Genomic DNA, 24,972 nt, shown 5'->3' on the forward strand with positions numbered 1-24,972 from the left:
ATGAGGCCTGCAGCATCGCTGACTGCTGGTACTAGGGGAAGAAAGACCCAACAAAGCTCTACCTAGGCATGCCACATATTACTTCTGCTTATATTTCATCAACCAAAATAAGTCACACCGTCATACCTACTTTGTGAGCAGAGAAGTACAAGGCCACCATGTTCCTGGAAGGAGGAAAAGCAGAGTGAGAGTGTTGGTGAATAATCCTGATGGCCACCACATTAGGGTGTGTGTGTGTGTGTGTGTGTGTGTGTGTGTGTGTGTGTGTGTGTGTATTATTCTCATACATAAATGTAGCTTCCACCAGCCATTTTGTTCACTGCTACATCTTGGCGATGCTCTACACTTTGAGTGGGTCTGAGAGGAAAATAACTTGGAAGACAGAAGCAGTGGAAACCAGCTCTTGGTCAATGGAGACAAGCTTCATTTCATGTCTCCTTCAGTTCTGGATAAGCTGTGAGCTTTTCTTTCCCACCCATCCCCGGCATATGCAGCTGGGAATCTTTGGGGAAAGAAACTGCACAGATGTATAGGACTTGGTATTAGGAAAGCAGAAGAGGCTGAAGACCACACCCCCTGAAGATGTTTGATCTCATCAGAATAAGCAAGTGAGGCAGGGACCTTGGACACAAAGTGAAGATGTCACCCTCAGATTTGTACAAGAGCCAAGTAATGCCTGAGCAGGTACCTGCTTATATTTTATACTCTAGGACCCTCTCTTGGTTCACTCTCATCCTGGCCCTTCAGGAAACCCCCAACTCCATAGTTTAATGGACACTTCTAACTATAGAGGTTGTTTGTAGAAAGTCAAGTGGCAGCAGATGCAAGAGAATTTCGACTTTGCACTCGGCCTGCTTTAACAAATTCCTATTGATGAGTGATGGCTACATGCTTACAGGCAGAGCAAGAGGGAGGGAGGCATCCATTATTCCAGAAAATGCCTCATGCACCCACCTCAATATTGTGATTTTGAAGCCCAGGTGTTGGCTGTTATTATAACTACACTAATGGTGCTGCATGTCAGCGGTGACAACAGCACTAATTCTTATTTATTGAGTTCTTATTATGAGCCAAGAAAACACTATGACACACACACACACACCCTTTGTTCATCAACCAGTACTGACATCTATTTCCTAGGGACTTCCTGTCCAGCAAAAGAGGAAAATTGAGTCTTGGGGAGATGAAAAGATTCTTCCAAGTCATCTAGGAATCCACAGAATCAGGATTTGAATGAAGTCCTTTTGAATCTCAAGTTTGGCCCCTTTAAACTGGAACTCTCTACCAACTGATAAAACAAAAGTTAATAAAAAGGAAAAGAAACCACCATTCAGGCAACATGAACTCAAGACAGTTATACACACACACACACACACACACACACACACACACACACACACACGTGCACAGGTTTTTTTTCTCTTTCTGTTTTGTTTCATTTGAGACATGGTCTTACAATGTAGCTCAGACTGACCTGGAAGTTATTATGTAGATTCAAGTTCAAATTCATGGCAATTCTCCTGCCTCAGTCCACTAAATCCTAAGATTATAGACCTGAGATATTACATGTGTCTAAGATACAATGACATTGCTTATAAAATCCTAAAACAAAACCAACTGACCCACCACAAAACCCCAAATCTAGAACACAGACACACCTACATTTATTCAAACACAATGCTCTCTCTCACTGAACAGAAAGAAATCCAAGTTTGACTCTAATTGCTTTTTTTCTTTCAATTTTTATTGAACACAAGTATTCTGCCAGAATGCAAAGTCAAAATTCTCAGTTAGTACTCAGTATTTACAGCAGTGAGAATGGAAACATAGGTGGTGTTGATGTTTCACTCAGTAAAAAGTTTTATAACAAGAGAGAAGGCCCCCGAAGTACAGAATGCTGGGTAAGGATGTTAATGGAGGTGTGATCACCACCATCCAGACGGACAGCTGAGGGTGAGACCCTGGGACATGGGTGGGCGGTTCCATAGAAAAGTGAGAACATAAAGTCCTGTTGAATACACCGTGGCCCTTCAGGATTGGGAGACCCCACTCATGGCACCTGGGTGGCCTTCCCACAGAACTTGGCCATGCTGGTCTTTATGTGATACATATGTATGCCACATAGACATACGACACATCAACATGGAAACTGGTGGAGTCCATCCCTTCTTCCAAAAACTTAAAACAACAAAACAAAACACCACAACAAGGAAAACTGTGTTTTTCTCTTCAACTAAAAGATAGAACATGTAGGAAATATACTGACCCCCTCTTTGATTTTAGAGAGATTACTGCTAAAAAAAAAAAAAAAGGAAGAAAGGAAAACTCATGCATGATGAGACAAACATATGTATAAACAGAGAGGCAGATCAAAGTGTGGGCTGTCTGATTCCAGCAGATGGTGGGGCCAGTGTTCGGGAGGTCAGTCATCCTGGGCCAGGTTATTCTAGGGTTGTTCTGTCTCTTTCTAATCACCAGAATTGAACCCAATGTGTTGAACCACAAGCAGTGAAATACACCGTTTCCAGGAGGTACAGTATGCTCTTGGCTTACCTCCTCAAGCCACTGACTTCACACCATGGGAAACAGATTCCGCTGGACAGGCTATGGCTAGAGGAGTCTGTCCGTCACCACTAGGACCTCTCTGGCTCAGGTACCACCCACCTCTCCCATTCTGCTGTGTGCCCTCAGAGCTATCTTCCTGATAGCTCTTCCTGAGGACCTGTGGACTATGGATCTGTTCAGGCCCTGGGATGAGAGGGGCCAGGCTGAGTGTTCTGGATCCTCCATTTCCATCCCCAGGAGCTGAGAAAATGCAAAATAACCCCACATTGAGTAAATGACAAGACCATTATTTTTCACAGTTTGAAATTATAATCTAGCATTGCCACTGGTCACACTGCAGAAGTGTCAGAACATTGGGGTGTGCAGCCCACCAAGTGGACCTGGAGACCCTCTGCCACCCTAACCTCTTGTTGTTTTGTACTTGGGAAAGGAACCTGGGCTGTCGGATGGACGGCTGTTGAACTTGGTGTCCGCCTCCTCAGCATCATCTGTGTGTCTTTTCCTTTTTTGAAAGGCTTCGATTCCTTTTGACATTTCGGGTTTGTTTGTTTTCCTGAATAGCTTTTTTTTTTTTTTTTTTCTGAACTATCTGCTATACCTTCCACAACCAAACTATGTTGAAGTTTTATTTCAATACTATGACAAAAACACGTTTCACACTAAAATATTCACGCATCCACAGTGCACAAGCTTGCGGTTCTAAAGTAGAATGAAAAACAAAAGCAAAATTTCTATACAAAGGGCTGGCTTTTCCCTTCTCCCCCCTCCCATCCCCCTGAAAGTTTCTGTATGTTTTTCCCCCACTTGGTTTCCGATCCAGGAAAGTTGTATTATAACTCCAGACAGTATTTGTTTTTTTTTTTTACAAATGGTGCCTAAGTGAACAGAAGGCCGATGTCACTTTTCTTCAGCACATTTCCAAAAGGAGACACTACTTCCCTGAAGCACACGTGCTCTTCCGCTCAAATCTAGATTCTGGGCTCAAAAGGAAATGGTATGTATATATTTTATTTGGCTTTCTACAAAAAAGGGGGTGTTTGGGGTAAAAAAAAAAGTGTGTTCATCAAGACCAGCCCCAACTATACAATCTTCTCTGCTTCATTCAACAAAGCCAAAGGAATCCTCCAGAGGAAGGGTGCGCAGACACCTGGGAGGCAGGTCCAGTGTCACAGACACAGGCAGGTGGCGGCTAATCTGAAAGCAGTCTAACATCCCCCTCTCCCCTAAGAAATAGCAACAGAATCGAACAGGGGGGTAAAAGGCAAAATCATTCCAGAAGGAGAGGGGTTTCACCCCAGTTTGACACAGGGAAAACCTGCAACCAATCAGAGTTGGTGGGGGTGGAGGGGTAGACCCACTGTAAACAATCATCTTTTGTAACCTTCACCCTTTGCTGAAAGCAACCTGGGAGGATTCTACCTGCCTCTATGGGGTACTTGCTGCTCAAAGTGGGGGACAAAAAAAGGGCAGCTATTTTACACAGACGTCAAACACAACTGAAGTCGAACATCTGTCAACTTGTAAACACTGGAAAGCAAAGTTGGAAGAGAGGAAGAAAAGGAAGGTAAAGAGACTGTGCAAGGAAACCAAAAGCAAAAGAAATGGAATAAGCTGCGATTTGGCATTCTTCCTAACAGCGCGGGAGTCTACATGGGAACCGAACGCAGCTAGCTGGAGTGCCACACTTTGCATACCGAACAAATACAAAGTGAACGGAAAGTATAAGTTCTTTGTGAGGTTCTACAGAGTCCCAACTTGACCGAAAGTATAAAAATAAACTGTGGACTTGGTTCATTCGGTTAGTCTGAGTTCTTGGAAGCATTTTTCTGAAACTGATCTGTGCCAATTGGGTAACACCAATTGCAGCCTTCCTGAACCTAGATTTTTTTTTTTCTTCTTTTTTTCGTTCTGAGCTTCCTAGATTCTTAATTTGGGGTCCTTTTGTTTGATTTTTAAATGGTGTCAGGGAACGGAGTGTCCTAGTTTGGCTGTGGGTTTAACCTTTTTGTCTCATTTTTTTTTTACAAGTGAGTGTGCAACAAAGGAGCCCTTTCTAGAAACCTACAAAAAGGCGATCCCATGTTTATCTGTTTTTTTTTTTAAAGGCAAAAGACACTAGAGGAATGAGAGAGAGAGTGTGTGTGTGTGTGTGTGTGTGTGTGTGTGTGTGTGTGAAAGAGAGAGAGAGAGAGAGAGAGAGAGAGAGAGAGAGAGAGAGAGAGAGAGATTGATTTGGGGATGCTCTGGTGAAGCCGCTGTGTCACTTTTTATTTTGATCTTTGCTTGTTGCTAGGTACCCATCATGCTTTGCTTTCATTCTCTTTTGTTTGTGTGGCATCATTGGGGACCGTCTTGGCTTCAGTTGGTGCTGGCTTTGCTTCTGACTCCTGGGACTCGGACTTTGCTTCTACAGGACCCTTCCTGCAGAGAAATAGAAATAGTGTTGCTGAGATCACAGTGCACCGCTCTGCAGATACGGCCCCTCTTCCCAGGCCATGGGGCGGGGGGGGGGGGGTGGGGGTGGGGCTTTGGCATCCAACCTCCAATGCAGGTTGAAATCAGATTTCTCCAAATGACTCATGCCTGGGGCAACCAGGTGATTTCAAGGTGCAGGTAGGTGGAGGTGCTCTAGTCAGGGTAAAGTCCTTTCCCTCACCTGCCTTGATTGCCCCGGGGGACCCTGTGTTAACCTTGGGCAGGAGAAGAGAAGGTCCTTTCTCTTACTCTGACAGGCAAAAGCACAGCATCTCAGCTTGTGACACGTGGGGTGTACCGGGCTCTGCTTCTGGTACCAGTTCCAGGGACTCCAATCATAAGCCACCTCTCTTTTGCCTGCCCCTAACTCTTCATCCCATGCTATTTCAGGATGATAACTCTATGGTGACTGAATAGGGTGAGAAAATACGGTTACCAGAGTGACAAGAGGCTGGAGTGGGCCTACTTGCTACAAGGAACCGGAAGGGACAGCCACATAAATGTTCATAAAAGTCCAGGCGTGCCTCTGTCTCCACAGGTCTCACAAAACAGAGTCAAGCCTAAAGATGCACTGGAGGAAGCGTAGCTATCAGGTGACTCGCACTGAGCATCACACTTAAGAAATCTGAAGGTTGAGAACTTGAACTTGGAGACAGGCATTGAGTGTCTGAGTCTTGGGTAGGGGTAGGCCTTGCAGCCAGCATGTGACAGGGCTGTCTGTGGGCTGGATTCTCCCTGCATATGCACCTCACCGTGGCTACCTCTTTTCTTCCTGAATACAATGGTGCCTTTCTTGGCCTGGCCCTGGATAGTACACACACACACACACACACACACACACACACACACACACACACACACACTTTCACACACTTTGCACCCAGGATGACAGACAAAGGCACCTTGGCCTCCTTAGTGCCTTCTCAAGCTGTGCTCACCAGTGGGCCCAACTGCAAGGCATCCCAGGGAAAAGAGAAGCATGGCTAGGATGATAAGGATGAGACATAATTAACGTGGCCTCATTAGTGGGCAGGCAGCAGCTTTGCCCACCCCACTGCCTGCCCCTGCTCCTGCCTCATTCCAGGCCCCTGGCTGACAGTTGCTTCACAGAAGCCCTGCGAGAGGCTGAGGACACATCAGACAAGGAGGACACAGCACAGCACAAACACACACCACCACAGGACACAACCCAATGACAGCAGACAAAGAGAGGCCGTACTCGGTCTTTGCTGGTGCAGGCGGCACAGCGCTGTCTGCAGTGGAAGGGGCAAGCTCAGAGGCTTGTCCACTGGCCCCAGTGGCAGCAGCAGGAGAGCCCAGGGCTGCAAAAACATCCTTTGCAAGGTCAATATCTGGGGTCTTGAAGTTCCCTTCGTCCATTTTTAAGTCCTCGCTCTGGGAAGGGTTTGTGGTGCTTGCGGAGGTAACCTTGCTCTTCGGGCTAGCAGGGGCTGTGGCTGCCTCAGGTGGGTTCTTCATGGCGCCAGGCTGGGTGGGCTCTGGGTCCGGGCCTTTGGTGCTGGGGGCTTCCTGCTTGGCCTGGGGGGCTTCTGTGGCAGGGGCGGCTACTGCTGCTAAGGGGCTGGCTGCCCCAGCTGGGGTGGGGGTTGGAGCGGGGGACGGCTTACTGGCTGGAGGGACCTTGGAGGCCTCCCCCGCACTGGCAGGGGTGCTGGGGCTGAGTACAGCGCCTTGGTTAGCCAGGACAGTGGAGGACAAATTGCTAGCAGAGGGAGTTGAGGTTGGGGTATCACTCAGGTCAACAAGAGGAGCAACCTTTGGGGCCGAGGCTGGGGGTGAGGATGCCGCAGTGACACCAGGCCCCTTGGAAGGGGTAGTAGCCTGACCAGCGGGCACAGAATTTGAGTCCGGCACAGCTGTGGCTGGTGGGGCAATACTGGAGGTCAGTGTAGTGGTCTCACTGGTGGGGCTGTTCTGAGCAGTGGCAAAAGTTTCGGTGATAGTGTCAGAGTTAGTGGTGACGGTGGTAACGGAAGGCAGCATGTCCTCGACAGTGGCTGTGGTGTCAGCAGGCAGCCTGTGGGGAGGACAGGAAGTAGAAAGAGAATAGACAATGAAGCTGAGACATGACAGAAAAGCTAGATAGGAGCCAAGGAGAGGAGCTGAGGGTGGGCATGCAACCATACACGGGCAGGAACGTGGGCCCACAGAGAAACGAGGACGAAGAGGAAGTACAAGCCCCAGGCGGGCGGAAGAGGACACAGGAGACAACAAAGAACGAGGCGGTCTCAAAGGGACCTGCTAGCCTTCCTCCGTGCTGACGCCCCTTCAGCTCTCTGCACAGGGCTCCAGTCCCCTAGAGACCTCTCTAGTGCTCTCTTGTGCCACCCAGGATCTCCACTCCAGGGAAGGCAGTTGAAGTCCCTATACCTCTCTAGGTTTCTGGAGCCCCATAGGAATGGGGTCCAGCTACCTTACAGTTCATCCTAGGCAGGGCTGGGGACAGATGAGGCGGATCAGTGCTCCATGCGGCTCCTATGTGTCAGGGGCTCTTCCAGCCATAGATGTATGTTCCTTCAAGTATATTACTTCTTATCAGATCCTCAGTAGCCTGGCGGGCATGATAGACATGGCTGGTCAGAGCACCTGAGGATCTCTGAGGTTTCTGATTAGAAGAAGGCCAGGGGACCTCACCAGGTCCCCAACTTTTCTATCATAGAAGATATTTAAGAAACCCTAAAGGAAATGGGCTAGTCCTCTCTCTCAATGAGTTTAAGCCATTCCTAGAATCTGTGTGGAATTTTAGAGTAGTCCTGTGAGCCCCACTTATGCGAAGAGCCTGGTAAGACACCCACCATGACCCAAGGAGAACCAAGAATGCCTTCTCTCCGAGGAGAGTGGGTTCAGGCATTGTCTGGCCAAGAGGTCTTCTGACCGAGGGCTCCAGAGTTCTGGCTTCCATGTTTGGCCGGAGCCGAGGGTGAGAAGCAGGGAAGGGTGGGATGGGGTGAGGAGGTGGAACTGGGGATCTATCCAGGAGGTGCCAGCCTCTCCTACTCCACATACTCGGGCTCTGTCAGCGGCGTGGTCTCATTGGGCTCTGTGTGTTTCCCTCCGTCATGGTTTGGAGTCCGTTCCTCCTCTGTTCGAACCTCCACAATGGGTTCTTTGGACTCATCTTTCCTGTGGAGAGAGTTCTGCTGATTAGATCCCAGGGTGGCTTCAGAGGGAAGACATCTAGGAAAAGAAGCTGTAGTGAGGGGTATCAGGGTCTGGCCTGGGGCTGGCAAAGCAGGCCAGATTACTGTTCCCACATCTGCCTAACCCAGAGTATATAAGGTAACCAGCTCAACCTCAGTTCTCCCATCTGTAAATTAGAATAAGTAATAGTTTATAACTCACAGACGTATGAGAACTAAATGAGATAATTCATGTAAAGTTTTTAGCACAGTACAGATAAATCTCCATTGTCAACCCATGTGCACACAAATGTATGCACGCATATATATGTATTTGTAACTGTGCATACATAGGCCCATGTGCATATATGTATCTGTATATATACAGTTACAGGCATGTGGGAATGCTAAACAACTCAACTTCTCACTCCATCCTTTCTCAGCTTGCTACAACAGGCCCGCTCACCCACTGACTTCAAAATCTCCTGCTAACTAGCTAACAGATGCCGCAGGAGGGGAGAACAGATAGATTATCCCTCCCAGAGGAGAGGACTCTCTATTCATTATTCTCCTTTTGGTACCCAACAGCCAAGATACAGGGTCTTGCCTTTGGTAGCTACAAAATAAAACACTTGCTGAGAGGTACCTGAATGAACGGGAGATTAAGTGTGTGTCTCCCATGCTGGTTTCCCCCATCATAGCCCCCTCTCTAGGTCTAATTCGGACAAGCCCCCTCTTGACTCCCTCAGGGATTTTCAAATCTTCATGAGACTTTAGAACCTAGGGTAGACCCAAGACACTGCTTTTCAAACTGGTAACCCCACCTTGCCTTAAACCCATGCTTAGAGAGATTTGCTTTGACGGTTTATAACCACTCAGAGTTTTCATGTGGGAACAAGTAAGGCTAGTGGGGAGGTCACCATGGTACTCTCAGATAGCACAGTGGGAGGCCCTGGGCTAGGGCAGAGCCAACTCGACCAGACGGGTTTGCACTCACGAGAAAGCAGCCTTGCCCTCCTCCATGTCTTTGCCCTTGGCTCCGGGTCCAGCTTTGCCACACAGGTTAACAGCAATGCACATGAGCAGACCACACTTGTTCAGGAAGTAGCAGGTGATGTCCATGACCACCAGGAGCAGGACGAAGATGACAATGAGGATGCCCACGATGGCGCCAGTGCTGAGGCCTGTGGTGGGACTGCCATTGGCTTAAATGGGAGAGAGAGAGAGATGGTCAGTGGTTAGCAGGCTGGGGTATGAGCCCCCTGACCCTATGGACAACTGTCCCTGGGGGTGGAGTAGGGCCCTGAGCATGAAACCAAGGCATTTGTGACCAGTGGTACTTGCCCAAGGGTCTTCTTATGCCTGCTACAGAGACAAGAGAGTCTCTGCATCTTTCAGATGGGGCGGGATAACCTCATCTCACCCAGGAGACAAGGTTTGGGGGCTCCCAGAAATTAAGATGAAGAGAGGGGATTATGAGCTGTGTCTTCATTCCTGTCCCCAACCCTGAACCTCCTCCCAAAGGCATATGCTCAATTGGTCTTCATAAATTCTGTAAGCAGATAGGCAGTATTTGAGGACATCTAGTGAAGAAGAATCCAGGAGGGCCCTGCTGTGTCTCTGGACCATGCAAAATATTTTTGATTTTTTTTTTTTTTGCATAGTCAGGCAGTGGCTGCTGGCTTCAGGCTGTACTGTGGCTCTAGGCAGAGTGGGAGACAGGGTCCCATTTGAGGTTCCCAGCACTGCCTCGAGTCTTGTGGGATGCCCAACATATAATTCTACTTCCTCTCCCCTTTTGAAGAGTGAGTCCAAAGGACTTTAACTATGAGGGAACTGGGGTCTCAGTTTACCCTTTCTTTTTGTGCTGCAGGAAGCTGAATGTGACCCATGAAACTCCTGAGACACAGCAGCCTACCCCATAGATAAGGCAGAGGGTCTGGGAATACTCACCATGTGGGAGCCAGGCATGCTGGGATCAGACTTCAGGAAAACCTGTAGACTTACCCAGATTTGAACATTCTCACTGACAGTCATACCCACGCACAGGACAAATGTCCACCAAGTCACATGCTCACACCCCGACAGTACCCAGCTTCCTACTTCTGGCTGGGTTTTCTGTGTCTAGCCCCCATGGTGTCCATCAGCACTCCCCCAGGGCCTTGGCCTACAGATTCTCTCACGGAAGCACCCTGGCTGAGTTCTCGGTGTGGTCCCACTGACATCAGTTTTCTGAGAGGGAGCCACTGACTTTCATCAATAGCGGTACTGTGGGAAGCAAGACTCTGAACAGAATTCTGCCTATGGAAGTCATTGTGGAGACAGTAGTCTCAGACTGACATACAGGCACTTTTCATTCACTTATTCATTCTTCAAATGCAACTCCACCCTGCCCTTAGACCTTGTCTGATGTTTCCTGTGCCCCTAAGGGACTGAGGATACCCAGGTCTGTGGACGGGCTGCAGGAACTACAGCTGACAGTATTTGTGAAGTGGCCCCAACGTCTCCATACTCAGTTCACTATGCTTTGTCAACTGCTAAGCCTGTTTCAGCAGCTTGCCAATCTCATCTTGGTCCAGACAATGGGAGAGAAGGGCAACTCAGAATAAGTGGTACTACATGTGGGCTGCCATTTTCCTTTTCAATGACGTTAGAGTTTTAAGACAGGGTCTCACTGTTTAGGGGCTCTGATCCTTTTGCCCACCTTTCCTGAGAGCTGGGATTCCAGGTGTGCACCACCACACCTGACCACCATTCTTCATTCCTTGTGTATCCTATCTCTGTCCATACTAGGTACTGGAGTGCTTCTCTAGGGGTTGTATCATTCTACTCTTCCTAATTACAGACTTCAATTCTAGCCCAGAATGCCCAGAATATAGATCAAAGGGTACTGGAGTCAGGAGACCTTCACATCCTTGTAGGGGTTACAGAATAGTTTATGTCAGGAAAACTAGTGGGACAAGGTCTAGACCCTGAATCTCACTGAATAGGTCATAAAAGGAAAAGAAAAAAAAAAAAAAAGAAACCTCTCAGATGTCTATCTTCACCATGACCTTCCCCCTGCCCTCCATGACAAGCCCAACTACGTGCCTTGCACATAAAGAAGGCTTCTTGAAGGGGCAGCTTCCCCATATCTTCCTAGTAAGAGCTGCCCTGAGCTGTGCCTGGTCAGCACAGTCTGTCTTCTGTGGTTCCTGGCTTGAGAGCTTGGCATTCAAAGAGGAATGCTCACAACCAATCCCTCTAGGGGCCCCAGGGCCTGAGCTGGGGGAGATGCTAGGTTCACAAATGTTGTCACTCCTTGGCACCTTGACTTGCTTCTTAGTCTTTCTTCCTTGGAATTTTGGGCGGGTCCCTTCTAATCCTTCACTGAGGGCTATAGCTGGGGTCACTGAGAAGGCCCAAGATGAGTAAAGGACACTAGCTATCAGGTGTGTGGGCTTTGACATCAGGAAAGCAGCCACTGGCCTCAGCCCTCAGCTGGAATGACTCATTCTTCTAGCAGCCCACTTGAGAATTTCTCCTTATTCTTCACTCATGTAAAAGGAAGGAGATACCTTAATCTCCTTGATCTTTAGGATTCCAAGGGGTTTCCTTGAATAGGAAAATCATCCCAGTAGGTGTCAAGTGCCTACTTCATAAAGAAAGAGCTGAAAACATGAAAGTAGTTATTTTGGGGGTGTGGGGGGATACCTATGAATTTTTGCACTTAGTGACACTCTTAAACTTTTTTGAGACCAAGTCTTCTTTCTCTGTAACCAGGCTAGTCTGGACCTTGCTCTGTAGCTCAAGCTAGCCTCACATATATGACAATCCTCCTGCCTCAGCCTCTGAGAGTTCAGATTACAGGCATGAGCTACCATGCCCATCTCAACAGCAATGGCTTTTATCTTGATCTTGATACATAAATGCAGTCCTATATGACTGCTTATCTCTTAACCATTGAACCCATATCCAGCCTCATGACCACTCATCTCTTCAAAGAGGAAAAATAAATTGTGGAGAAGCTATTCTGAGCTCGAGAGTACAACAATTGGATGGTTGTTTGCTCTGGACCCAGTAGAACCAGCCGGAGGTTTCACTGGTTGTGAGCACATTCGAAGGGAGGCATCCAAAGATGAAAACTGTGATATGACATAAGCAAAAAAGTAGGTTGGTGGTCTCCCTTTCATTTGATAGAAAGTTCAAAGCCTTCCTTGGCCCAAGAGGTCTCACTGTGTTGTGGCCTCTGTGTAGTCCCTCTGACTCTCTTAAGGGTCTGACCTTCAGTTCCAGGCCAGTCTGCATGCTGCCTGATGAATATTCCAGCCTGTCATCTCCCCAGGGACTAGCTGATTATATAGCTGTATTGTCTTACAGGTCCCATGTTACCTTCTTGGAGATCTACCTTCCTTATCTACCAAGTCGCTTTGCTCTATTCTTTTCTGGCCACCATGTGACCTTTTGTCCTGGGCATTTACATACATACTCTCTCTGCATGGCTTCTCTAGGACACCCTAGCAGGGGCTTGCTCTCTCTTCTGTTTCCCCAGTCACTAGGGTGACTCTGACTAGGGCAAATGTTCATAGAATATTTGTTGGATGACTGAATGAGTATTCAGCCTGGAGAAGAGAACATCATTCCAAAAATGTAAATGTGTGTTCCAGAAAGGAAAAGGACCTGTATTTTGTATAGCATCAGTAGATGCCAACATGGTGGAGGGGAGGGGCGTGGAACAGACTACAGCCCCACAGGAAGGGTTGACAAGCTTCGAAATTCAAACAGTGTGAGTTGCTTTGGGAGGTGAGCACTCTATTTCTAGAAGCATCAAACAGAGACCAGACATGCTCTTGATGGAGGTGTTGTAATCCTATGGATGATATACCTGTATCTAGGAGGGCCTTGGGTCAAGGATGGTTTGCAAATCTTTCTCAACCACAAATAGCTCATTCCAAACCAGACTTACTCCACACATGATACTATTTCCAAGATACCAGTCTCCATAGTGTGCTTTTTTTTTCCCCTGGAATACTAAAATGCTGGTAGACCACATCTTTAGTCATCTAGCTTTGCAATTTTAATTTTTCATGAAAAACAAATACCTTTTAACACTTAACAGCAATTCTCCACCTGTAGTGCAATTCCTAGATGGTTTCTTAAATACTGAGAATCTGGGGCTCTTCAATTCTAGAACCAGAATACCTGGGCAGTGAAGATCAGCAATTGGGATTTGAACAAATACCCTAATCACATGAGGGCCACCATTCCTAGGTCTTCCCTCTCCTCAATCTCCATGGCTCGTGCCTGATTCCAGGACCCATCAGCAAAGGGTCGTCGCCTGCTCCATGTCTCAGACGTCACAAATTTGGTCTGATGCAGAAACACTGAGAGAAAGCAAAGACTCCTGAAATAAAGGAGCCTGGCACAGCCCACCACTTCCAAGGACTGACACTTCTACAGCGAGTGAGTGCTCCTCAAGTTGGAGAGAATGATAGTGGCCCTGGCAGAGAGATGGAAATAAGAGGAGTCTGTGATACAGATCAAAGGGTCCTGGGATCAGGAGACATTCCCATCCTTGTTACAGAATAGTTTAGTTCAGGAAAACTGGTGAGACAAGGTCTAGATCCTACATCTCATTGAATGAGTCATAAAAGGAAAAGCAAAAACAAACAAACAAAACAAAACAACCCCAAACCTTTCAGACATCTATCTTCTCCACGACCTTCCCCCTGCCCTGCACATAAAGAAGGTGCCTTGCACATAAAGAAGGCTTCTTGAAGGGCAGCTTTCCCATATCTGCCTTGGTAAGAGCTGCCCTGAGCAGTGCCTGCCTGGGCTGTCTGTTTTCTTTGGCTCCTGGCTTGAGAGCTTGGCATTCAAAGCAGTTTTGGCATTCAATTGGCTTGCTCCAAGGCTGAGACTCATATATATATATATATATATATATATATATATATATATATATATATATATATATATATATATACCCATTTTCCTATGCCTTTAAATGGGTCTCACATTTTCCAGGTGCCCAGCTGTATCTGAGATATTGTACCCTGGCTCCCTATGTGCTGAAGCCCTGGTACCAAAATGACTGTCAGGTTACCAGAATGGTTGAACTCCAGGGCTGGTTTCCCCAGAAACCCCTTATATTTCTGCTTGCTCCTTCCTGGAGCTGGCTAGGCACAGAATGCAGCTTGTTAACACAAGCTTCGGTCAGTTTCTATCTATTATAAGATCCCCAAGAATGTGTGTGTGTGTGTGTGTGTGTGTGTGTGTGTGTGTGTGTGTGTATAGTTAGAAGGAGAAAAGGTTGCTACATACACACACAACTTGCTGGAGAGCTCTGCATATGGTGGAATGTGCCACCCCTGAACTCGTATGCAGAGTGACTACCTCCTCAGTTTTGCAAATGCTCATTCCTCTCATTGTCTGCTGAGGAGTCCCAGGTAACAGGAACTGGACATCTTCAGGATCACTTAGAAAAGTGTAACAATTTTCATGGGAAAATGCCTTTGATTAGAACTCTCCTTCCCACCAAGGGTGAGGTCCAATTTAATGTCTCTCTTAGGAATCAGTTATCAAGAGCATGTGAGGTGGAGAGAGGTTTTTATTTTGGGCACTGTGTTGGACACAAATACCAAAGAAAATCAAAACACGCTGTTGAGTTTACATGAACTGTTATATCCTTTAATAATGCAAAGGTGTAAACTTCATAAAGTCTTGCTGATTATCTACACAATGACGTTAGCATTCTTATTAGTAGAAAAACATGATCTGAACCTGCTGTATAAATATTCTAAAAATGATAAGAGAACCCTCATGGCAGATGGTGTATCTGTACTGATTCACAGTGCAGAGGTATGTGTGGGGGTGAACTCACTCCCTTGGGGCTACCTGGGGGCTGCTCTCTTAAGGACTCCTGGCTGGGCTAGGAATCGTAACTTTCATGGAGGGACCCAGTGTCTGGCCAGGGTGAGTGCACACGAAAGCTGTCTCCAATAGAGTACACCATTACAAGCCATAAACAGGCTGGAATAAGCCCAAAGGTTTTCCAGATGGAACCTATGTCTGCTAAGAGTACAGGATCATGCTAGGGCTCTGGACATTTAGGGTTCATCTCCAACGGTCCCTTTAGAAATATTGACACTGTCCCTCTCTTGTGAGTGTGTCAGTGATGAGGCCGAGGCAGAGTTCTCCTAAAGTGAATGTGTGTGATATCTCTCTCTCTCCAGGGCCATCAGAAGAGGACCGCAGTGGGACCTCTCTTGCCTTCCCTGAAGCTTTCTTTAACTGACCTGCGATTCTCATATCAGACCCTAAGGCCCCATGTTCTTTTCTCTGCTGTACTGCCCTGTGCCCAAGAGCCATCTTGTTTCGCTGAGCTGGTGGGAAGAGGCCAAGGATCCAGAGCAGAGGTTCATAGCTGAGCGAGAGGCACTGTCAGTTTTAGGTGCTGAGCACTGTGAAGCCTCTAGGCTGAGCACTGGGGATACTGGCAGGTGGCAACACAGTTGGCTTTGCCTGCAGACCACAATTCAGGGTCATTTGGATTCCCAAAAGGAAAGGCTAGTCTTTGAGCATTAAAATGTAACAACAGAAACGAAACAGGTAAAGAACCCAAAAGAACAAAAATTAAACATCTGTGGAGATGTTCAGAGATGAGATAGGTAGAATGACAGGTGCCATGGTAGGGTAGGGAGTTTTTATTCATTAGACGGTCCATCCCAAAGTTCACACGCTGATAATAGCGGGTGGTATTCAGCCTTGGGTCTCATGTGTCCGATGTGACACACCCATTTCCTCTTCTGGGTGAATTGTACAACAGCAGACAGGAGATTCTGGCTTTTCATAATAATTTCAAAAGTGCCGTGGTGGCCGTTAGGGAAGCTGGACCATTCTGGAAGTGCTGACAGGCAGACTGCCCAAATGTATTAACACTGTAGGGGGTGCAGGGTAGTACATCCCCTCAATCCCTTACCTTGTGCTCTTTGGAGCATGTGGGGAGAAGGTATGGGGGATGACTAATTCACAGTGTGTGCTTCCAACCTGTCTGGCATACTGTGCTTATGGTGATGATGTAGGTCACGCCTGGACCACAGATCCCAGGATCTGGAGGTTTAGTGTTCATCTGAAGCATCCTACTGTGAAGTGGAAGAATTAGCTCTGTTGGGATTCAGATACCAAAGCCCATTCTTATTGGGCACATCACAGTTTGGCCTTCTTCATAGAGACAGCAGAAGATGTTGGGCTAACACCAGCATTACAGCACCTTCCAGAATGTTCATCAGCTCCAGAAAATAGATGATTTCAACTTTCCCACTGCATGGGCCACAGGAGGATTTAATTCACCTATCATGTCAGCAGAGTGCTCAGGTGAGTCACCACATGGGTACTTAAATACTTGGTACTTAAATACTTAAGTACAACTTGGGTACTTAAATACTTAAATGCAGGCAAAGCTAACTAACTGCCTATTGAAAGGTGGAGGGCAGGGTGCAGTGTTAGAGTGAAGGGCACATGTGGTGACTTTAACAATCTGAGCCAAGGTTTAGAAGTCTAGAATTCTTCCTCTGCTGTATTTATGAACAACAACAAAAACATAAGGAGCAGATAGCAGAAATATCTCCATAAACCTTGCATAATGCTGTTTTTGAAAAATAGTATTGAAAGAAATATCTCTCAAATTCTTTCTCTCTCTCTCTCTCTCTCTCTCTCTCTCTCTTTCTCTCTCTTAACTGCTATTAAAAAAGGAGAAGACCCCATGCGAAGTGACAGGAAGGTATCACTGAATGACAAAAATCTCAGGAGGTAAATCTGTTGCCAATCACCAAGACCTTCCTTGTTCACACAGAACACTCTCGCTCAGTAGCTGCGGCCGGACAACTGAAGTCCTGACAGGATCTTTCAAGGGGGGAACAACTGATCATTTTCATAGGAACTGGGCTTTTAAGCAATTATAATGTGTGTGTGTGTGTGTGTGTGTGTGTGTGTGTGTGTGTGTGTGTGTGTTTGTTTTCAAGTTCCTAACAGAGCAAAAGAAGAGTCACCACAGAGAAGAGCAGTGAGACCAAGGTGTAGGAGGTGGAGCTTCCTCCCAGGGTGGCTGTAGGTGTCAAGCAATGGGTCCCAGAGGACAGGTGGTTGTTGAGACATAAATGTGGCAGTGGGGATGTCCCAGTGACGTCCAAGGTGACAGGTGTGACGACAGACACAGGGAAGGTGTGGGAGGGGAGGAAAGAGAAGACAGAGACAGAAACAGAGGAAAAAAATAGATAAAAAAAAGAAAGAAAAAATAGGTCAAATATAGAAAAAACAAGACTCCAAGGTTAATTCAACTTAGTAAGTTAGGCTGACAGACGTTAGAAGAGTTCAGTGCCGTATCAACATCATAGGACGGGTCAGCAGCTCAGCAACGCCAGAAGCAGCACAGCAGGTTAATTCAGGGGTTGGGGGCCAGCGAGCAAAGGAAATCAAAGTGAGAGAGCCGGAGCCTCCGCAGAGGAAGAGCGGGGTCAGGTTAGGAGAAGGCTACCTCTCACTAAGATGAAGCCCCGTAGGTGCAGCAGCAAGTGTGCTCTTCTCGTGTCTACGTTTTTGCTTGTCCAGGCCGAGATGCAGTGGGCGGCTGCACTATGGTCAGGACACTGGGGATGTCGGGTGGCCTTTGGAGAGCCAAAGCAGACCTGTCTTTCTACTGTGCAAGCCCCACTATCATGCTGATGCAGTCCTGAACATCTCACCTGCTACCACCCTGCAGACCACAGAATTCGACCACAAATCTACGTCTTCTGATGCAAGGATGTTTTAGTTTTGCATCCTAAGAAATTAGCTAGGATAGTCCAACCACAGCGGTCCCCTTTCATCACTTGGACAGCAGTCACAGAGTCATGGTGGACGAGGCGAGTGCCTCCTAACCCTGTCTAGCTTAAGTGGAAGTCTGGAGGATAATTCTCCAAGGCTTCCACAGGTCGAGCACTCTCCAGCATTTCTCTTGCTCACACTGGAAACCTAGAAGGTGAAGTTGCTGGCAGTACCCAGCCTGGGAACACAGCATGTCCAAGCATGCTGCCCATCACGTCTCACTGTGGGGAAGAGCTAGCTTATAGACTGATGCAAAGGAGTTAGCTGAAGCCTCACTAGTCCCCGAATCCTAAGAGGCTCCAAAGCATGGGTCTGGACACATGTCACACTTTCAATTTCAAGGGCAAACTAACCAGAGAACACAGGAAAGAAGGGACAGAAGAAAAGCAGGGCCACCTCCATTTGGACATCCTATTGTGACACAGTGAGGGCAACTTCCTGTAGCCACATCCAAGAACCTCCTTCTAGTACTGGGATCCTAAACTGAGCAGGAATACCCTCCCCACAGTGCAACTGACCAATTGGCACATCTAGTCTACAGCTCAAAATTCACCTGCCAACTGCTGGAGGCCTCACACCTTCCTCCCCCCCCCCCTCTCTCTCTCACACACACACACACACACACACACACACACACACACACACACTCACACAAACAACTATAAAGAGTCACACACCAAGATCTCCTTCTGTTGCTACCCACTTTGGCACATATAACCCTACATGGCAGAAAGCCTATCCCCTTTCTGGCCTGACTTTCCCGGGAGAAGCAAGCTTGACAACTGAGCTCAGCATCTAAGTGAGTTCTCCAGATAGGGCAGGCAAGATGGGCCTGCCCCAGGCTGTCTTCCTACCACACCTGAACATGGTAGAGCATAGACCGCCCTCTCCAACAGGCTGCATCTACATGATCTATGACCATCTCTCCTGCCTGTGGTTGGCATTTGGCTGGTTCTGGAAAGGCAGAATGATGGCTGAATCTTCCTGGAGTTATTTGCCTAATGACGGGACTGGCCACTAGCACAAGGTATCTGGGCCAGAAATCAGAGCTCTCACTTTATTCCCACACTTGAGTTGGTCCTGGATCCTAGAGACGAATCTGCATCTCCTAGGAGCACTGCTGCTACCATGGTCTAGCAGACTGGCTGCCCTTCCATTGATGGTGCCTCCCAGGATCTATGTTTTCCACTTGCTCCATTCCAAGACATTCAATTTGTCTTTAGCACAGTGGAGGGGGTCCTTCACAGATAAGCTTGTGGCTAACTGGGCACCATCTATTCCTTCTCTTGGGGTCACCAGAGAGAAGAGAGTTAGACCATGGTTATACAGCTAAAGCAAGGGTCACATACAGACACCATAAAAACCAGTTACGTGATCCTAGTATAGAATGCAGATGGCAGAGAAAGTCTCATTAAGGATCCTTGTTCAACCAGCATCCAAGGCAAGGCAGGAGTTGAGGCATTTCCCATCCGAGGGAGTCCCATAGACTGGTTAGCATTGCTATTTCAAGGCCAAATGAGATAGGACCTTTTCCCCAGGATGCTTGGCGAAACTCTCCTGGGTGGTCTGGTACATGTCAACCCACTGCACAGATGGGACTAAGGCAAAACTAAGCTTGGCATGAGCAACCAGTCATGAGGATGGCTGTAAGCAAGCAAGTTGTCAGGGTTGTTCAGGCGCATTAGGAGGCGCGGCACATGTGCATTAATTCAAAGCAGGAAACAGACAGAAAACAGAAGTGGAAGTCAGTACCTGGGATGGCTGTGGGCTGGGCTGAGGTCCTGAACACAAAATGAGCTGCCTTGGATTTTCCTTGCTGATTCTCAGCTACCACATATACTTCATACTCGGCGTTCCAGTCCAGGGACTTGAGCATGACGTGATCACTGCCGGATGGGAGCCTGATTTCGGGTTTCCACTCAGAGGCAAGCTTCTGGGGACAGTCGGCAGGAAGGACAGAAGACACCAGGGAGCTTAGGTGAGAATGCTGGAGAGACGGGCTAAGTGGCACAGACTCAGGAGGATCGAAAACCATGGGGTTCAAAATGTAAAATATGGGAACTGATGAAGATTTTCCATACTGGGGGATGCTTGCCAACATCAACAGTAAGGAAGGTCAGTATAGCATGGTTCTGACTTCATTGGCCCACCAACTCCAGGACTTACAGGGTTCAAACACTGTCCCCACCTACACTATCTCTCCTATGCTCTGGAACGCTAGGTACATGGCCTAAGGGAGGGTTTCTTAGAAGAGTTAAATGTTCTTGGTATATTTCAGAATGCTGTCCACATTCTGACAGGTGAATAGCACATAGGTTCCAATTTTACTGAAAAATGCAAACCACCATCTACTGAGTATCTTCGATAGGCCAGGCTCTGCAGTTAGGGCTGCCTATACCATTTCTCATCACATCCCTATAACAAACCTTCTGGGTATCATTCCAGGCTCTTACTAAATCTGATTAGAGGGACACTAGTAATAGGTTAGCTGAGTTCCTAAAGTCACCCGGCACTCAAGGTTGGAGCCTAGCGGGTTCAAGCCCCAGACTGTGCTTTCCTCCCATGATAGGGAGCCCCGCAAACATGTGTTGGACTGAACTGGGCTTTTCTAATTCCTGTAGTGTGGCCTGGCCTCATTGTGGTTGAACAAGTGAGGGACGCTCATTGAGCTCACGTGTAGTATCCCACTGTGCTTAGCAAACACTGGCTAGGCCATAAGGAGAGAGGCAAGATTCTGGAGATCCCCCGTTTTTCACCCAACCTTCCCTCTAGGTACGTCATCCATGCTTGCCAAAGAGTTTGTACTGGAAGGGAGTTTCCAAAGCCATCGCTAGGCAACCACCTGCATAACAAAACAGTGTGGGAGAGGCCTCACATCCTCCTGGGAAATCTTCAGATGGATTTTTAGTTGCAAAGCTCACCATGTCATAGTCTCTGGCCTTTTCAAAAGCTACATATGCCTCAGGTACATGATAGGCACCCAAGGGGGTTTGACAAATATTTACTCAATGGGGGGGGGGGGGTGGCCAGAACACAGCAACAGTGTCCGGAAAGAGGTGACCGGTCCTGGCCTGGGGCTGGAGGAAGAGATTTTACTGAGCGAAGTAGTTCTGCTTAGCTATAAAGTGCTGTTTGTTACTGCTCATTCCAGGGCTGCAAGTGTTGTGGGAAATTTCTCGGGTGGGGGTGGGGGGGATTCTAGTATCCTCTAATCCAAGCAGGAAGCCGGAGCTGGGCTGTACGTTAGCTTTGCACATGTTTCTCTGGTGCTGTTTTAATTTAAAACAAAGAAGCTGGGCTGTCTCTCTTTGCTCTTCTTTCTCTGTCTTCCTCAGCAAACATCATTACAAAAGAGACAACCAGACGATAAAGCAAACACTCAGGAGAGCAAACTTTATGCTATGTAATACATATTAATAATATGTGGTTGCATTCAGCACACATGAAGCTTCAAAGTGAAAGAGGATGGTTAAAGTCATTGAAATCTAAAAGAGCTCAGCATTTTGTTCCTCTGTCTGTTAAACATAGCTGCAGTGACCATTCAGGCAAACAGACCTCGAGATTGTCTCTCCTCGGGGGAGATATTCTAGCTGGGTCCTGCATCCTAGTTAAAATTTACAGAGGTTTCAAAGCATCTGGGATGTTTTGGGATCTCAACATATATTGTAACTAATCTGACAGCTGAAGTTATTTTATTCCCATTTTCCAGATAGGGGAATGGAGGTTTGGGAAGATGAGATTATCTGTCCTTCAGATCACGTGCTGGCAAATGGCAGCTGGAATTTGAAGCTGGAATTTGATGCCATTCAGGCTCATAATGGACAGAGGCATTGCACCCTACCATAGCACCTGCTCCAAGTAGGTTATTCAGGGCCCCTGGCAAGTCTTGACATCCTTCCCCATAGTAAGGAAACTACAGGAATTCCCATACAGTAGTATCTCTGGGTTGGCCCTTACGGGCATTTACTGAGGCTTCTACTCTGCCGGATCATATCTGACTTCGAGAACCAGTTGGGAGATCTGGATAGATAAAGGTCTGTCCCCCGGCTGCAGGGTGTGCATGCTTGTAGGGCTCTATGCTGGACCCACATGCCATTTCCATGGAGCAGGGGATGAGCAAACTTCCTGGAAAAAGCCTTATCTGGGGCTTCATGGAGAAAGCCTCCAACTACTAAGAAATCCCAGTAACAGGTTATTCCCAGAGACTGTTTCTAAACCCACCCCACCCCCCGCTACTGCTTGCCAAATGTCATTCTGAAACTGGGAAAAGGAGAGAGGATTCTCAGTTTGTGGGGTGGGGATGAAAGATGGACTAGTAGAGATCTTAGGTAGGTAGAGATCTTAGGTAGGTGGTGAGTGAGTCACTAGGGGAAGCTGGGCGTTGAGCTGATTGTTAGCAGTTGGCCCAGCTAAGGTGCAGAGAAGAGCGGGCAAGGGATCCAGCTTGTGATCTTGAAGTAAGTCAGGAGAAAGCCTGGCTCCTCAGCTAGATAGGACTGGATTCAAATTCGGCCTCCCTGATCTGTGTGAGAACATCAGTTCCTGGTTGTGGTAGCTACTGTTGCTTCATCTGTAATGTGGGGGCTAACTGAAATACCCACTTCATAGGGTCTGTGCAGGAAGTACGCCGAGACAGAGCGCCTGGTCCAGGAGACACACTTTATCAAAAGTAGTGACTCTTAGATGGTAGCACTGGTGATTTTGCACAGAAGTCCTGGATTATGGAAAACACACTTTGTAGAAAAACTGAAAAATCATGGTGATGTTCTTACCATCCCAGTCATAGTAGTTTTCAAATGGTCCCACTATGGTTATGACCTAACAGCTATAGGTCAGACTTGGGATTTAAAACCTTGGTCAAGTTCCACGAGTCTCCTCCAAAATGCCCAGTGGGATGCTGTCCTACCCTCACTTCACCTGGGATTCTCGAGTTCTTGATCCAATGAGGGAAGTGTCAGGGTCCCAGGAAGGGGAAAGGGGGTCTGAGGATGGAGGGCTACTCACCGCTCGGTACTTGACCAGATAATGTCTGATTGGGGAACCTCCGTCATCCTGCTTGATCAGGTTCACCTTGATGGAGTTCCCATCTTCTCCCATCTGCCCTTCCAGCTTGGGTGCACTGGGTTCCCCTGAAACAGCCAGTAAGTTCACATGAAATCTGGGTCCATGGACCAAGAAGTGAGCCCATCAAATAGGATGGAGTGATGCGGTGGGGCTGGGTACCTTTCTTGCTTTTTCAGAAATTCAAATGGTTAAAAAGCAGTGGATTTAGAACTCTGAGTCCCAGTTGGCTGCCTTATTCAGTCTTAGTTGAAGGTGCTTTGTGGGAATGTTCTGGAAAACACTCCCCATGAGCACAGCTTTCCTGTCTTTCTCACTGGAACTCATGTTTCCTTCCCCAACTTTGCAAGCTGGATTTCTATGAACCTGACATATCTTGACAGAATGCCTGAAATATGGGCAAATGTAAGCAGGTCTGAATAGAAAATTTAAAAACATAGAATTACTTTTCAGAATAGCCCTGTGTTTTTATCCCTTGGTCACCATAACTCACCCTAGAGTCCCGAGGGCTTGATCACTGATGGGAGTGAATGATGCTGTGTTCTTGCAACTAGCTTTTCATGAACTAAATTGTATTGCTTAGGATCACTTAAAAATATGTTTCCAATTGTGGCTAAATAAAACACAAATTGCCATAGGCAAGTTTCCTGTACCTACATTTACAGCTCAGTCAGCCGAGTGAGTGATAATCTTTGGCTCTTTAATGTATTAAAGCAACAATCATTGCAGGGGGGGTTTTTTCTTTGTGAGAGAAGCAGGGGTGGGGTGGTGGTGGTGGCTTTAGCATTTGTACAATAAGAAAAACGAAGTTGCTTGTTTCTCTCTATCTGCAGTTTATGCTCACTTGGATGATAGCATTTTGATCTAAGTGGGCGAAGCCAGAGGGTGCCAGGATGGCTCTATAGTGTGATGCTAAAGTACTGTCCCAGAAACTGCCAGCATACACTCAAGGAGCAGATGAGGAAATGTGTGACCCAGGGTTGATATTAAAACTCCTTGCTTGCGAGGAACCAGGACTTCCAGAGAGGACCAGACTGATCTATTTCTTGATCTCATGGGGAAGGTTGTAGTCCAGATTATTAAGCAGGTTACTGAGAAACATGGGAATGTTTCAGAAGAGCCAGGGAGGGACTTGTCACTAGGGAGAGAAGCTAGTGACCTCACACTGCACCCTGGCCATGAATTGAAGGTGGCTGGCACAGTTGGATGTTAGCCTGGTCTCCTTGTTCAGCTGTTGGGAGCCTCCTCTCTTGGATTCAAAGGTGGGAGCAGAGAGAACAAGCCACCCAGAGCCCTACCAGGCATCCCTTGGGGCACAGCATGCACATCATCTGGAGCTGGTTAGAAAGGCAGTCTCCTGTGGTAACAGGACTCCTTGGTGAGATGTGTGTATGGGTGGGCTTGGAGAACTGGGAAGAAATGAGGATGGGCACATACTGCAAAGTGGGGGGGGGGGCTCTTAGTTGTCATTTCTGAAGGATATTTAGGAAAAGTCAGTCTTAGTATCTCTTCCCTACAACTGGGAATTTAAGAAACATAAAAAATAAAAAGACAAAGACAAATAGGTTTTAGAGAAATAGTTGTCCTTTTTTTTTTTTTTTTTTTTTAAAGCTAGAATGTAGCCACTGTCCCCAGCTATTTAGAGAAAACATTTAGACCTGGCTTGGACATGTCAATCTATGTAGACTTTTCAAATTTCTTTGAGCTTTTCTATCATCTTAGGCAGTAAGTGTCTATACCATCATAAATGTCCAGTGGGACTCAGAGTCTACTGTAGAATAAGGTAGAGCCTTTTGGAAGATTCCACCATGCTGAACACAGCAGAGCTGAAGAAGCCATGAGAGAACTCAACAAATTCTATTCTCTGACACAATTAAGGTGACCATCT

The 24,972-nt window shown here is 47.2% G+C and overlaps 1 protein-coding gene across 15 annotated transcripts in view; it reads right to left on the reverse strand.

The window, feature by feature from the left end:
• Window positions 1–4,818: 4,818 nt before the first annotated feature.
• The window catches only part of Ncam1 (neural cell adhesion molecule 1), a 299,701-nt gene continuing 279,547 nt past the window's right edge, over window positions 4,819–24,972 (reverse strand). For 5 of the 15 annotated variants that reach the window (XM_036192173.1, XM_036192172.1, XM_036192170.1 and 2 more), the window contains 6 exons: window positions 23,028–23,152; window positions 19,776–19,956; window positions 9,178–9,385; window positions 8,068–8,184; window positions 6,260–7,078; window positions 4,819–4,986 (listed from right to left, as the gene is read on the reverse strand). In XM_036192173.1, the coding sequence (XP_036048066.1) occupies window positions 4,866–4,986; window positions 6,260–7,078; window positions 8,068–8,184; window positions 9,178–9,385; window positions 19,776–19,956; window positions 23,028–23,152 (1,571 nt within the window). In that variant the 3' untranslated portion in view covers window positions 4,819–4,865. Of the gene's footprint in view, window positions 4,987–6,259; window positions 7,079–8,067; window positions 8,185–9,177; window positions 9,386–14,822; window positions 17,266–19,775; window positions 19,957–23,027; window positions 23,153–24,972 lie in introns of those variants that run through there. The other 10 variants (XM_036192181.1, XM_036192180.1, XM_036192183.1 and 7 more) reach the window with 4 other exon arrangements.

Source organism: Onychomys torridus, chromosome 7, assembly GCF_903995425.1.
Source record: "Onychomys torridus chromosome 7, mOncTor1.1, whole genome shotgun sequence".
NCBI lineage: Eukaryota > Metazoa > Chordata > Mammalia > Rodentia > Cricetidae > Onychomys > Onychomys torridus.